Source organism: Corvus moneduloides, chromosome 1 (genome assembly GCF_009650955.1).
Source record: "Corvus moneduloides isolate bCorMon1 chromosome 1, bCorMon1.pri, whole genome shotgun sequence".
Lineage (NCBI taxonomy): Eukaryota > Metazoa > Chordata > Aves > Passeriformes > Corvidae > Corvus > Corvus moneduloides.
In genome coordinates, this window is record NC_045476.1 from 103,210,082 (window position 1) to 103,226,419 (window position 16,338).

General features: G+C 35.7%; 1 protein-coding gene across 3 annotated transcripts in view; it reads right to left on the minus strand.

Annotated features, from left to right (window-relative positions):
* The window catches only part of ZNF407 (zinc finger protein 407), a 334,429-nt gene that overhangs the window by 84,111 nt on the left and 233,980 nt on the right, over positions 1 to 16,338 (minus strand). For all 3 annotated transcript variants that reach the window (XM_032120687.1, XM_032120678.1, XM_032120695.1), the window contains exon 8: positions 14,397 to 14,575. In XM_032120687.1, coding sequence (XP_031976578.1) covers positions 14,397 to 14,575 — 179 coding nt within the window. The remainder of the gene's footprint in view (positions 1 to 14,396; positions 14,576 to 16,338) is intronic.

The window sequence follows — 16,338 nt, forward strand, 5'->3', positions numbered from 1 at the left end:
AAAAATTGGCAAAGAAATTTTGGCTCTATATGATAAAAATGAAACCAAATCACGATACTGCAGAACCATAAATCTATTACAAATATTTCTAAAAAAATTTGCAATATAAATACAGTATTCTATGGCAATGAAATGAAATCAGTTTTATATTTCATGACTGACTTATTTATTACAGCTTACAAAATTAAAAATGTACCCAATTATACAAATCCTGTATCTCAGTATTGTTTAGAAACTCAGAGTTCTTACTTTGCTGAGAGACACTCATAACACTTCAATACTCTTAAAACTCAATTTCCAAGCAACACAAGCAAAAAAATAAAAGTTAACCAGCAAGTGAAAAGACACCACTTAAGCTACCTCCTACCTCGTATAACTGTAATAATAACCATGTTTAGACCTAAGCATCTTAGAAGCCTAAGGCCTTTAATTATTGGAGAACATCTTGCTGTGTACAATCCACACAGTAGCAGGGTACAGACTGAAAACCTGGATTGGTTCTATTTCTCCCTGTCCTAAACACTGCAATTTCTTCTATATAGCACTGTACTTATTTACCAGAGCATTAGAAATTATGTTTACTTATATGGAATTCATGTTACATTTTTTATTAAAATATGAGCTAGCCAGACAGCACGGTCTTTCTAAAACACTTTAGGCTTCTTAAAAACTACCACGAATCTTGAAAGCTTAGGACATGTTTTAATACTTCTTCAAATATTGAATCCAGTAGTAAATTCTTAAACAACAATGGCTATATAGGTCTATTCATATTCAGAAAATCTTGAAAAATAAGGACTATAATTTGGCTCTATTCATCCTCTATAGCCAAAGCCTATTAGAACTTACCTTATCTGTAGTTCTTAAATCTATTATCAAGTTTCTTTCTAACAATGAAGGTGGAGCATTGGTGTGTGGGCAACAATTACCTTCTTTTCAAAGTAAGAAATAGTACCTGAAACACTAAAGTAAATTAGTAAAACCTATTGAAAATACAGGCATTAATGTTCCACCAAATTTTAGACATATATGCCCAGTGAAGTAAGTAGCAGGTACACAACAGTATTTGGAGACACAGGGAACTGCTTTGGGAAATGTAATATAATGCTATGCTATGCAAATGAAACATAAATTCAAATGCACTAAAAGCTTTATCAACATAAACTTTTTATTTTAAACTGAAGTACAACTTTAAATTTGCCATTTCTTTCTATATCATCTGCAATTCTAGATTAGCCGAGAAAGAGACTTACTTCTGCCCATCAGCATCAGGAGCAATCAGATTGCAAATTCTACAATGATTTCTTTAAAAAAAACATTGGCAAAAATAACTTTAATCAGCTCAGTTTATCTGTTAATGCTAATATTGAAAGGATCTGCATTTATTTTGAAAATCATACATAAGAAAAGAATGAAAGGAAAAGAAAAGCTATGAATTTAAGAAAAGACAAAGCCTAGAAGTTGATAACATTTTAAAAAATTGAAAAAAAAATCATTATGCCTAAAATTCTCTCATGTCACAATGCAGACATCAAATTAAAGCTTATTTCTGCATATTGCTGAGCAGAATCACCACAGAAACATGGCACTGACATTGCAAAGTGGATGCTCCTTAGATTGGGAGACACTCGTGCACCTGTACAGTCACCTTTTGAAACCCACTTCATACTGCAGTCTGAGTTGCCTTACATAAAAGCATCCCCCCAAAACCAATCCTTTCTTTCCTTTTTTGGTGACAAGGTGGCAGCAAAATTGAAGTACTTTCAGAATGAGGAGTTCTAGTGTCTCCATCAAAGTATCATTTGCTCTCTCTGCTTTTCCAAGATCCTCAGGAGCCTTATATTAGTTATAATAACTTATAACCATTTACGCTGTATCCCCGAGTACTTGGCCAATATCCCAAACCTGGCCAAATCTTTCTGCAATTGGTGTTGACTTTGGCATACCAGTCATCAGATATGACAAGAGCTTTACTTAACAAAAATGCTCTATTTTTTGTTAATTTTAAAATTATTGCCTTTTATAATTTTAAAATTGATATCTCAAGATATTCCAAGAAATATATGCAATCAGTTGGTCACTTCCATAGCTCAGAGGTTTGCAGAAAACAGCATATGCAACAAAATCCTCCCTTACAACTACAACAGAGAACAGAGGATTGTGTTCCCCTGTCTTAGCCCTCTTGATCTGTCCTACAAGTAGGGCTGTGCTGAATTACAGATGAGCGAAATTTCATGATTTTCATATGCTGATAAACCTCTGACTTCACATTTCAGGATTTTTTTTTGAGTGGGTAGAAGCAAACACAAGCAGCTCAGCAAATTTTACTGACAATTTTGATAGTAGCTGAATTTGCTCAGTGGAAGGTGGACTACAAAAGAAAGGGTCAACAACAATTAATAGAACACTGAATACTATTGAAACTGCAAGGATTTTCAGACAAATCCTTACCAGACGAGGCTAACTTGAGTTGACTAGAAGCAGCTTTATCCCACGGGCACTTTGTGGTGGTGACATGCACTAATATGTGAGGACTCCAAATGTTTCACCATGGCTTTTCCTTTCTAATTTTACATTACTCATACATTCCAGAAACTACTGAAACTGTTTTACTGAGTGCACAATTGGTTGCTTAATAACTCCTAACTCCAAATTCTTCAGCGTTCTGAATTTTGGATACACATGCCAAATCCAAAATCAATGTTAAACGAATAATATTTGCCTAAAACCTTTTGATGTTTCTTGAGATAACTTGATGATCAGTTTTGACTTTCTTTGCTACCAATAGATGCTTTAGTTTGATGTTTCCTCTAGACACTATTACTTTGAAGTAGATAAATTCTTTTAAATCTCCTAAAACCTGTTTTCTGAGAACTGTTATCTGTTGTTACTTCCCAGACTGAATAAGAAGTACCATTTTGGCAAGGTGTAAAAGAAGTAGGAGCACAGTTTAGCATGTAGCATGGTAGTTACCTTAATGTCTTTTTTGTAAGTACATTATACACTGTAATCCCAAATGCTTACAGAGCAACCCACTCTTCTGCTACAGGACAACAACTACTAATAAAAACCTCTTCCATCAACAATAATCTAAGTTTCTGAAATGTTACTTAAGCAGGGATTGTGACAATCTAGTAACTGATCTTCCTTAAATACCAGAGAAGTCCTCTTAACTACACTGTAGAAACCTATCTAGCAACTGTGGTTTTGGATGTCAGGAACCTCCTCTACTTCCCACAGACAAGGAAATGTCATTGCACCCACTTAAACCAGCAATACCTTTCATCCAGACATGTGGAATCTAAACCAGTGATCTGTATTGTCTGAAGCCCAGAGCTTTTACTAATGCTCAGGTTCCTATGCAATTTATATGAAAATTGCACTCACTTTAAGGTCTCTTTTTACTATCGGAGAAAATTATATGAAAATCATATTGTAATGACTCAGAGAATGAAAACATCTGTATTAAATCTGCAGTGGTTACTTAAGTACAAACCATTTTTCGGTGTTAGATATTGATGAGCACATACTTATTCCAATAAATGCAAGACATGCATAAAATATCTTAAATTCAGAAGACGTACTTAGAAAAAGGGGTTCCCCACTAACTGGCCAGCTGGGAGTTAAGAGATATGATATCTGTCTCCATGGGTTTTTGACATGATACAAGAATTATAGACAGCCGACATGCAATGTATTTATATGAGATATAGTTTCATATTATGCTCTTATATGTTCACCAAGAAAGTGAAGCAATCTTTCTTCTGTGAGACTTCTACCTATCTTCATTTCCTTTAGTGCAAACAGTTATAGACAAGCTCCTCTCTGAACTGATAATTTTTTAGAGGTCATTCAGCCCATAATTTCAGGTCCTAGTCACTATCCTGATGGTCCTTCTTAGGAAATTGGACCCAGTGGGAACGTTTTTTCCTTCTGCTTAGTCTATGGGTCAGCATTTTCCTTCCCTTGTACTTCTTAATTCCCTTAAGTGGCAATTATTTAAGGTACAGTTAGAGAAGGTGCAATCTACATTCATCCAATAAAACCTAAATATTAAAAAGGACAGAAAAATCCAGCATGGTTACTAAGGATATATGGGAGAGCATTTAGCATTTGAAAGGTACCAAAGATCTGGTAAATGAAAAGATGGAAAAAATTATGAAGAACTATTGGAAGTAAAATAGAAATTAGAAGTACAAAAGAACACGAGTATCAGACAGACAAGGCATCCTACTTACAAAGGTCAAGACTCAGGATGCCATGTCAAGAAATTAATGGAAAGTCGGTGCAGCATAGATTGGATTAATGAAAGCAAACAAAAAGAAAGTCCAGAAGAAATTTTAAAAATCAGCATGGAATTGCACTGATTCGTGATTCATTGGAGCAATTATTGCTGAGGGCTCTTCACTCATGACACAAAGTAGTAAAGCACTGAGCACACAACTAACACTGTGATTCAATCCCCCATACCTATGTTCTGGCTTTGGCTGAGGTACTTAATTTACCTCACAGTAGCCGGAATGTTTTGGATTTGAGCTGAAACAGTGTCAGCGACATAGGGATGTTTCTGTTAGTCCTGAGCAGCGTTTGCACTAAGTCAAGGCCTTTTCTGCTCCCCACCCCAGCCCACCAGCAAGGGGGCTGGGAGGGAACACAGCCAGGACAGCTGACTCAATGGGCCAAAGGGACATTCCATACCACATGGCATCATTCCCAGCAAGTAAAGTGGAAGGGAAAAGAAGTAAGGGGGAGGATGTTTGGAGTACCTTTTAAAGTGTCTTTATCTCAGCCTAGGAGCTTTCTCACTTTTACCCTTCTAATTCCCATCATCCCTCCATTGGTGGGAATGAGTGATTGGGGCCTGGTACTTAGTTGGTAGCCGTGGTTAAACCACAACAACTTTCGCACTTTTCTGATTCTGAAATTATTTTCCATTATTTGTGCAGTAACAAAACTATGTGTAACACGTGAGTAATTTTGTGTAACTTACAAAAAAATCTAAAATTCAGAGGAAGACTTGCAAGCAGATTTACAAATACTAATCATTTAAGCTATTTATCAAGAATAATTTCAGTGCAGGTTGTTGGGATGCTAGTAACATGTCACAGGAAGAAAAAGCATAAAGCGTACCCTAAATAATGCACAGCCACAGTGAAAGCCACCAAGAGGTGGTGGCATTATGTAGGCAAAATACACCCTGCTATGGTTACTTGAAATATAGTGCCCATATGTCTTGGAAGTACTGTTAGTTCAAGTTCAACTCTGCAAGTGATGAAATATATAGTTTATAATGGAGATGGCACAGCTGAGAAATTTATTATTTAGGTTTATTTATAGATATTTATTATTTACATTTTCATTGGAATTAAATAAAAAAATATTTATAGCACAGAATAGAATACTCAATACAGTTTTATCTACTGTATAAATTAAAAACTCACCATGCATTTTAAATCAAAATTTTCATTTCATCAAGTTCTGTCTTATATTTACTTTATATTTACTTTAATGAAAATAAAAAAATAAGATCTTTATATTTCTTAGAACTCCAGCATAACTTCCCTAGATGATAGACTAAGAGATCTAGTCTTAAAAAAGTATAATAGGAAAGCAATTTAAATGTTCAGAGTATAGGACAATCTCCACATAAAAATATCCTGAATTATTCCTAGGCACTATACACCTTTATTTTTATTCCTCCTGTAAGATTAATATCTTTCTTTTTGTTTGTTTGAAAAGTTTTCTTGATGACCTTGATATCCCATTTTTGGTGCCTTTCTCTGAATTTTAATCTGTTGATATTCCAATACTAATATTTCCTTTTATTATTTACATTTGCCACATACTATTATGCATATATATCTTCTAGCACAATTAAGTATTTTTGCCTTTCTAGATGTCTGTCATGTCTTAAGGACTTTCTTCTACTTCTGCACTTAAATATTTCAGCTTTGCTTTAAAAGTTTTATGTTAGGATAGCCTATTTTTAGCTCCAAATAGGCAATAATGTGGTTCGTTCTTCATGAAGGATATTTTATCTATTAATATAATGAAATAGTAGCTTGGAGTAAGATTACCTTCTTTTCATCGGTGAACCTGACATCCTTGCAGAGGCAACAGTCTTTATGGACACCAGCAGGGATCCAGCATGGGCAGTGCAAGCAATTTGCAAAGCAGATGCCCCTCCAAGGGTATTTTGAAGGCAGATACAAGGTGGGCATTAAGGGCTCAACAGAAAATTTCAGAACTGAAGAGGGTTTCTATATCGTCCACTGTGGCACAGCCCCCTTCCAGGCAGCCAAATGGTTCCCAACTTTGGGAACTAGAATGCCACAGAGAGGAATGACAGGAAAGCAGGCGCCCACCAACAGCCAGATTAGATATTTAGACACGGGCAAAGACATTAATCTGCTCAGGAGTAACAGCTCACACCACAAAAATCAGTTGCCCTGTTACAAACGGGGGTAGTTTTCAGAAAAGGAACGATGACTGCTAGGAAATCCCAGCGCAGCGGGCCGAAGGCAGAGAGGCACTGAAAAGAGTGCAGGATTGGGACTGCATGGTATTGGTGCTATACACAATATAGAAACCCCTGTGCAACAGCCCTGCAGCTTATGGCACACAACAGGACACCTGTTATACCTTCACTGAGCAGAGGTATTAAGAGGTGTTCCAGACTTTGGTCTAGACAGTATTTTCCTTCTCCTTTAAAACTATATTCTGAACATTTTTTCTTTAGTGAGACGGATTGGCTTTCATTCCTATCTGAGACTACCAATCACTTAAAGGATGTAACTAATATTAATAGTTGTGGGTTTTGAATATTAGATGATGTAATATTTGCATCAAAATATTTCAACACCTCCTTTCATGTCACTCGGCAGGAATATATGCTGATTATTCAGGAAAAGAAACTAAGGAACTATGAAAGGAGTCCCTATGCTCTTCAAAAGCAGCAGAAAAAACTATATCCTAGGGAAAAGAAAAAGACAAAGTACTTTCATGAATTCAATTCTTTTTTTCTACCTGCTACCTGGAAAGAACCAACTCTGATGTCATGACCACCCAGATAAAGATACTGGCTATGGAAGCTCTGCTAGGTATACAATGCCTTCTAATAGATGACAGTTCTAAAAAAATATTACTTAGGGGTTTTTTTAAAACATAGATTAATCTTTCCTGAAACACAATAATACATAATCTACATAAGTTACAAAGAACCTGGCTTTCTCCTTTACAAACAGAAAATCATTTATACTAGGTTTTTATTTCAAGCACACACTAAAATTACTATTCTTCACAAAAGAGGAAAGGGAGTGTCTGCCAATCAACATGACATGCTATTGAAAGACTGGCACTAATAGCTATGACAAGAGCAAACCTGTTTGAAGCAGAGCTGCTGCTGCCTTTTTCTTTTTTTAAAGTATACCAGCCATCAAAAATAATGTTTTATCTGACTAGAAACCCAAGCAGTATTCTGCTGCTGTAAAAGCTTGCACCTGATTTGCCTATATCTAGCAATGACAATTTTAATATTGTTTCAAATGACAGCATTTAAAGTGTTTTATTTAAACAGTGATAAAGACTAAGAACATTAACTATTCAAAACAAAATTTTTAAATATGCTTGCGAACAAAACTGTGTATCTATTCTTTGGAGGCTTTAGATCAGGTATGAATCACAAGTTTGCATAAGTGCTCAACTGACTTGTATTTCTATTGTTTCAATGATAAGTAGCATTTATTGATTTTATATTTTCATAGTTTGATAAGTTCAGAGAGTGTAAGAGGAAACAGGCTTTTATTATTCCATTTTTCCTATTTTTTCTTAACTCTATATTTTCTACTAAACAATCAGAAGTCACAGAAGAAAGGAGTAGCAAAAAATATTTAGAAGTAGAAAAGCACTAGGATACTAGTATAATTGCTATATTATCAGGTTCTGTGTGTCCAATTCACATTCTGAATAAGTCTGCAGTTTCCACTTGGTAATACAGTTATACCTTGATAAAATCACATAATAGATCACACCATAACTTTTAGCAATCAATTTTTTCTCTAAATAATTTGATAAATGTAGCTGTCAAGTGGGATAAAGATCACAATTTTATTTGGGATTAACTATTTGAACTTTCAGAATTCCATTCATGAATATTGCAACTGGTACAACTGATAGGATCACAATTTTGTCCCTTGTTGATGATGCAATCATGCTGCAGGTTGCTGGTACAGCCCTGTTTCTCAAAAGCTAAAGAAACTGAAAGAGGAATGTGTGGAAAGCATGGCCTTTTGAAAAGTGCACTTAAAGTTTTCAGAAATACTTTTCAAACATATATAAAAGAGGAGACAATAACACAGTAAGAGAACTGCCAGGGCAAAGAGCAGAATTTTGTACGGATTCTTCAAACACATTAAACAAACAAATAAATGTATGTTCCAAGATATTTTATCAAGGATTTAATGACATACCAGAAAAAAACCAGTTAGGTGAGTGTATGTCCACTTCAGGCTCAAAGAGAGTAAGAATTTAGCACTGATGATGGGAATGTTGCCTCTCTTAGAAAGGCCACTTTGGGGGACTTACCTGTCTCCTCAGCTCTTCCACTGCTATCACAATACCCAAACACTAGATTCACAAATGCAGCCCTTATCAAGAGGCTGTAGATTAACACTGTTTGAAGATTTAAGAGCAGAAAGGACTACTGGATAATAGTCGGAATTATCTGGTATATCAAAGCCCCTTTACATTTTGCAGTGAACCCAGCAACCTTGGGCCCTCCAAAAACCTATTTTCCAGAAAGACATCCAGTCTTCTCAAGGCTCAAAGGAACGGAACAAGAATAATTTCTTTTGCTAGTTGCTGCCAGAGCTCAATTGACCTCATATTTAAGTGTTTGCACCTTGTTTCTCATTTCAATTTGTCTGACTACGCTTGCAGCACCTGATTTTTCTTAAGTTTTTCTCAGCTAGACTAAGAGTAGCTCATGTCTGGTATTTTCTCCCTGTGAAGCAACTCATACACTATAATCAAGTACCTATCTATCATTTGGTCATGAATTATGTAACTCTTCATGAGCACTAAGCGTTCAATCACCACGTAGGCAGCCAACTGCCAAAACACAATCGTCATGATCTTTGTTCTGTGAATGCCCAACCCCAGAGGCACCTATAATTTTCACAGAGGCAGAGGCACACAAAGCTGTACTTCCAAGCACTCCCCAAAACATGTCTGTGTAGCACAGGGAAGAAGCTCACACTTTTAGTTCTGTCAGGATCCATAGGAGTAAGTGATCCTCCACTCCTGCTCACGGGGCCGTGGGTAGCAGACTCTCCCACAGCATGCTGGAAAATTTGAGTGCTTTGCAAGCATGGTATCACTGTCACAGAAGAAAACCAAACCTTACCAAAGAATACAATGAATTGAGCTGGCTTCACTGATTTCTTTTTTTTTAAATGACTTCCAAGAAGTATTTGGTATGACTGCTAATTCTAAATTAAACATCACCAAAATTTCTGTACAGTGCCTTAAGCAGTTCCCTAATCACATAGTTGACTGTCATGAAGCCATTTTCCAGCAAGAGCTTTGTGACTCAAACGATGGAAGCATTGCACCTATTTTGCACATGAGGAAACTTGTACAAAAAGCAGGACCATTGTATCTTTTGCTCAGTGAAAACCCCGGTTATTCTGATTTCTAGGGTTATGTTCATTCTTGGAAATTGTCTCCACTTTTTACAGTGCAGAATGGAAATAATGATATGGAAAAAACCACTGCATAACTTTCAACATTGTCACAAAACCAATAATGAGCAAACAGCTTCTCTTTTCTCTGAAGAGCTTTTTTCTTATGACCAGTTTACTATCCACAGAAGGCTACTATGGCACACTGTGAGATGCCATGGACTCTGCAGCTATTGGAATAATGGAGATGTTCAGGCATAGATATTACTCTGTTTGGATATAAATAATGCATCATAATAATATCACAATGTTTGTAAGACAAGAGTGCCAAAATGAAGAACATTTAGTTCAAACTGAAATTATCACTACGAAGTGATGCTGCTCCAAAGCAGACAAAGCACCGAGAAAGAAAACTGGAATACTGATCCCTTGCAAGATCTACCACAGGTGCAGACCCTTCTCCTGTCCCACTTGACAAAGTATTCAGGCTCAGTTCAACTCAGTATTGCAATGTAGCAACAATGTAGCAATGTAGTTAGAAGAAAACATATTCAAGAATTTTGGAAATACAATGACTGTAAGAATCAAGGGATTTCTTCAGCTTAATTTGAGACTCACAATTCAGACAAGCCCACAGTAAGCAACTCAGTTTTTTGTTTTTAATCAAATCATCTCATTTTTTGAGAAATCACTAAAATTATAGTCACCAACATGATATGACAATTCACTCACCTATTGCATTCGTTTTCCATTTGTAACGATGTAGGTTCAGATTTGCACATGGATAACAAGAATAAACATAAACAGCTTCCACTAGAACCAAATTTCTGTTACTAAAACATTACCTGCAGGATTCTTGAGCATGCTAGTAAGCCCAGTTCTGTTCTTAGGACAGCTGTAAGATCTATCAGTATCTTAAATGTGGTTTTAAAAAGAAAATAAATTAATATTGTGGATAATGGCCTCTGGATTCCTGGCATTTTTTCCAACAAAATTTCAATTTTAACACAGACCTTGAGAAAATGGGTCAGCGAATATCAAGAAATAAGCACCAAGCTCTTACAGAACAACATACAGACATTTTAAAAAACAGATTTGATGATTCATATAAAAATTAAGGTTAAATGCATAAACTGATATTTGAAGTGCGGCCTAGCAAATTCAATTCACAATTTTATGTGCACTGCATATATCTCTGTTGGCTTCTGTGCGTTAAAGGCCTGCTGTTCAAATGTAGTAAATTTTAAAAGTTAAAGACAAAAGTATAAGCCAGAGTGTCATTGTTTTAAAATATGTAAGATTTATAAGGAATATAGTTGTATTATTAAATGACTCCATGACAGAGGAAGAGTATAGCAAAAAGAGAAAAGAAGGTCTGAAGACCTGGTTTTCTGGCATTTCTGTATATCAATTTAAAACAGAAGTGCTATCACCTTGCAACTACAGTATCATCCTTACACATGTAAAAGCCAACTTCTTTTGCCTTCCATCTTCCACAGCCTCTCCCTTAGAAGTGCAGCTTCCTCAAGCTCCTTACTGCCACCGACCCCATAAAAGCAGTATAGTAGCCGCCAAATAAAGCTAAATAGAAACTAATATTAGAGCATTATATTATAGTAGCAGGGCGTCTCACCCCCCACAGGAGCTTATCTGTTGTCTGTTAACCAGCCAGATAACTCAAACAGGACAAGCTGTCTTGTAGTGAGTTATTTTGGCACCATAGGGTTAACATCTCCCAACTGCCAATAAATATCTTACTGTTGGAAGTGAGATCTGGAAAGATAAGCCAGATTTTTCACTGACAGACACTCACTTTACAACTATATAAGAGCCACACTAAACTTCCACAAAGCAGAAATCTTCCATACATTTCCCTGGAAATGTGTGGAGTTTCTCCCATGAATAGAGATGCCTGCTTTGTGGTTACTGCCCAGGGATTAAGTGAAGAAAACTGTGCACATTGTCATGGTTTCAGTGACAAGTTACATTCGACTCCTAATCAATACTATTTCTTTTGCTAGCTCTAATAGAGGTACCTTGATATTGTCCACTGTTTTATGTTATGCTGTAATCTACTAGTAGTTCTTTTTTAGTTTTGTACTGGGTAGTAAATAATTCTGATTAAGATCTTTCATCTGTTATTGCTTGTCAGTTTAATAAAAAAATTATTTTATAAATAGATCTGACTTGCCATCATTAGAACTTGCAGGCCAGAGTGATTTCTTAAACTTTAACTGTTGCCAAAGTCTGAGGCTACATTCTTCCTGCTACAATTATAAAGAGTACTAAATTTAAATTGGAAATCCAACTGAAAATCTTAATTTCACAGACAAGAAACAGACTTGACTTTTACTCCCAGTCACATCCTAAAGGTACCCCACAGCTCCACTCTTGATGGGCTGTGGTGAAGGAGTTTCTGACTGTCCTGCAAAGTGGCTGGAGTTGGTGTCTGTCTCTTTGCCAGTGAAGAGCCTTATTCTATTTCTATCTGCTCAAAGAAGCGAAGGGGCTGGCTTTCCTGTTACAAAGCAATATTAGAACATAAAAGATAGACAAATATGTTTAAGTTAGAAAAAAAAAAATCAATCTTGTATGACACTTTCATACTCCTATCATCCTAAGGGGTCCTATGTCATGTTGTAGATTCTCTGTGGGTGCAGCCAATGACCAATAAGTCATCAGTAACTGTGAACCAGACACAGAACAAATCTTATTTTTATAAGGGATGTTAGCCAGGGCACAGGAGTTGTCCTTCATTCCTCTAAAAATCTTCTCTAAAACCTTTAACTCTCAGCAGTCAGAAATGGATTAAAAAGAAGAAAAGAATCTTCCTTTAATTTAACTATGGTATGAATACACAGTTACCACTCAGGTTCCTCTTTAATAGTGTTTCTTCTGGAAAGGAAAATACAGTATCGTCCTTTTAGCAATAGGATTATGCAAACAATGTTTCAAGACTTGTATACCAATCTAGGTGAGCCTGGCAATAATTAGATGACAATCTGCTCTTGCTAGTCCTAATATATTTGCACAGAACCCTGTTTAGTGCAAGGGGATTTCTACAGCGTGAGAGTGAATGTATAGGAAAGAAATACCATTAGGATACAATACACTGATGACTGTTTTCCTGTGTTTACAAGAGAAGCAAACTGAACAGTTTTAACCACAGCATGCTACAATGAACAATTAATTTACCCAGATACAGCCTTGAACAAATAATGTGAAAATGTACATAAAATGTTTGTCATTTTGGAATGGTAGTGATTCTATCAGTGTTACAGCTCTCTGTGTTATATCTGTCTATCTGTATATTGAAAGCATTTGATTTTTTCATATTGTGGGATTATTGTAGTAAAAATCCAACAGTGTCTGGATTTAAGCTCTGAGTTGAATATTCATTTGCTTTAGTGAGAACTATGGTGAAATGTGATCAGTTTTCTGACCTATTTTGAAATTGGTACTCCGCCAACTGGCATTTTGTTTTCACATCCAGATATTATCCACCATATGCTGACATGACATGATGATTGGTTCCAAAATGAAGTGGAATACTTGGCAAATAGAAATATATGGTACAAATAATACACTGCCTCTAGTCAGGAAAGCAAGCAGTCATTTTGAGAAGACTGAGAGGTTTTAAAATAACTACAGTGTACACACTGCACAAAGCTGCATGAAAACTCTCCAGATTTTGGTTCTTTACAGGTATGAGGGTATCAAAAACTATTAAATCAATTCTTTACAGAAGGTCCAAATCTGACACTGGAGTACTCATAGTAGTAATTCAATGGAAGATTAATTTGCATCTCAGGGAGACTTTGGCCCACATCGCTTCTTCCTCCTCTGGATTCCCCAACTCTTTCTTCTCACCATCTGTTCTTTTTTCCCACTGCTCTGACTTGTCTTTCCACAGTGATGTCTAAGTTATCTGCTCTTCCTGCATTAAGATCACATTTCATTCAAGCGCCACACTAATTTTGTATTATATTTCCTAACCTCCTACCACTGAACTCCTTTTTTCTCCTAACTTGATGCTTCCATTAAACTTCTGCCTTCTACTCTCAACTGTAGAATCTATTAAAAAAAAAACCAAAAACAAAGGAAAAAAAAAACCAAAAACTTGTTCTAAACAGAAAACACCCCATCTCTTTTATTTTAATTCCTGTTTCCAAAGCAATGTTTTTGTTTTTCATTCCTCCAGTGACTTCCATGTGTGTGCTCTCTAACGCACAGCCTGAAAACACACATCTAGGCTGTTGGTTGATCTCTGCTGTTCTATCTTTTAATGAGGAACAGTGTACTTTTTTGGAATGAAATCTAAGAATTTTTAAAGCAGTGCATTAATTTACCACAACATTTCCTATGGAATTTTGTTTTTTCTGTTCTTGGGGGAATATCATGGGCAGAGGGACTTAATAAAAATGTTAACAAATATTTCTCCCTAAAAGTTCAGCTAGATTTCAAAACAAGGCATCTAAATAGCATGCACTTCTGATGTCTGTTTATTGAACTGCAAGATTTGCTTGTGTAACATGAGTAGATTTCAGTGCTTAATGCATAATCTTCAGCCCTGGAAAACTTGAAGAGGATTAAGCCCATTTTAAAACCATGTTCTTCTTCAGAATAAACGATAATAACTTCTTGTTTTCTTATTACAATCATTTAAGAAGGTGCATTTAGAAAAGAATTTGTAAGCAAAGGGAGGAAGGACCTTACCAGCATGCAAGTATGCCAGATCAGGATTTTCAATGTCTGGGTGTAGTTCTTTCAAGTGGTTGCGAAACTCCACAGGGATATTTGTTCCATAGTCACACCTAGGACAGTTATACATTTTTACTCCTTCATGCTTTCCCGTATGCAAGATGTGTTTACGGATATTTTCTGCACAGTTAGACCTAAAAAGCAATGAAAAAAAAGAAAAAGATATATATGAATTTATTTCCAACTAGTGATTAAAATAAAACCTAGTGTTATAACAGAAAATCAATAGTCATCACTCATTTTTCATTATCTGTACATTTTTTGCATCCTCTTAGGTTTTGCATAAATGTTGTCCTTTGAATGAAGGCTCCCAAAGCTGTTTCAGGTTAACTGAACATTACATCTGAACGAGAATGATTGATTTGATATATTTACAGAATTTCTATTTTTCTCATGGTAGTCAGTGATGGACAGAAATTAAGCAAAAGTTTTTACTTAGGAAAACTGAAATACACAAATGCCTATAATATTCCCAGAGGAGCTCGCATGAACCTTTCCTACACAGTTCCTAAATTCAACAGGAGTTGTTGTGAATGATTCTTGCAAGTATGTTCCACCAACTTTCATCTCACTGTGTGAACTGTTCCTAGGAAAGAGAATTGAGTTGTTCAAGTTTACATATTTTTGAAAATACACACAGATTCTGGTTTACATCTTAAACACAGCTTTTGTGAAAGAAGGGGAGTTTTCATGCATAGAAGTCAGAATACATATACAATTAGTTTAACACATTTCAAAGCAATATTTATAATCATATTTCTGAAAAAAATTGAATAGAAAAAGATTTCACATTTCCCTTACAATAAGATCCATATGGCAGTAATTTTTAATTTCTAGTCTTTAAAATTTCCAGTCTCATGACAAAATTATTTTGCATTAGAATTTCCTATTTATTCAAACTTTGTGATGAATCCTACATAAAATACACTGCTGCTCCATTCATTTCAATCAGAAATACCCAGTATATTTATTCTTGAATCATAAGAACAGAACTATACATGTGTACCATTGCTCTGGGGTTTCGCTTAACTTTTAGACTTTCTTACTAGCATATATTATTATTATTGCCAAACTAAGAACAGTAGTTCAGCCTAACTGAAAAAAGTACGAATACTCATGCAAACTAAATGCATAATACTTTACATTATGCAATAAATGTAAAATACTTTACAAATACTCAAAGAAGACAACTGTAGTATTTTGGGCAACTGGTTATATACCCATCACTGTTAGAAATACCACAGTAAAAGGCACCTAAAAAAAGGACCCCCAAAATAAACTGGAAGTAGCAGCTTGAAGTTCTGCTGGAATGCTTGTCTCTCCCTCGGAAATGGTCATAGTAAAGTTGATATCTGCCTTACGGTGCTGCCAAAGCTCACCCTCTGTCATGTCCATCTGCTATATACTGGTATAATGATCAGATGCCTGAGAATGTCAGAGAAGACACTTATCACTGAAAAACATAGAAAATATTGGTCCTCAGCATCTTTCAGGGATTCAGCTCTAAAAAAGTTACAATGCTCATAAATGTTGTTAAAATCAAATATGTATTTTACAAAAAAAGTAAAAAAAGGTAATGTATACTGCAGTGAAAGCAGGAGACAACCTGGTAACCTTCTATCAGGGGTTATACTTTAAAGGGCAGTAGATTAAAGCAGAGCATACAAATCTGAAATAAAATATCTGTGTTCTTTTAGCTCAGCTCTCAATCTATATTAAGGAAAGATGTAAAACTTTTTACTTTGAAATATTTCTGTGAAATATATAAAGGATCTGTGGAAATCTATGTAAGAGTTGTGAAGAAAACCCAGCCCACTCAAGTCATAAAAGGCCAGTTCTATCTCCTTTCATTTGGAATTTGCTCCAGCCACTTTAAACAGAGCAATCCTGAAGCCTC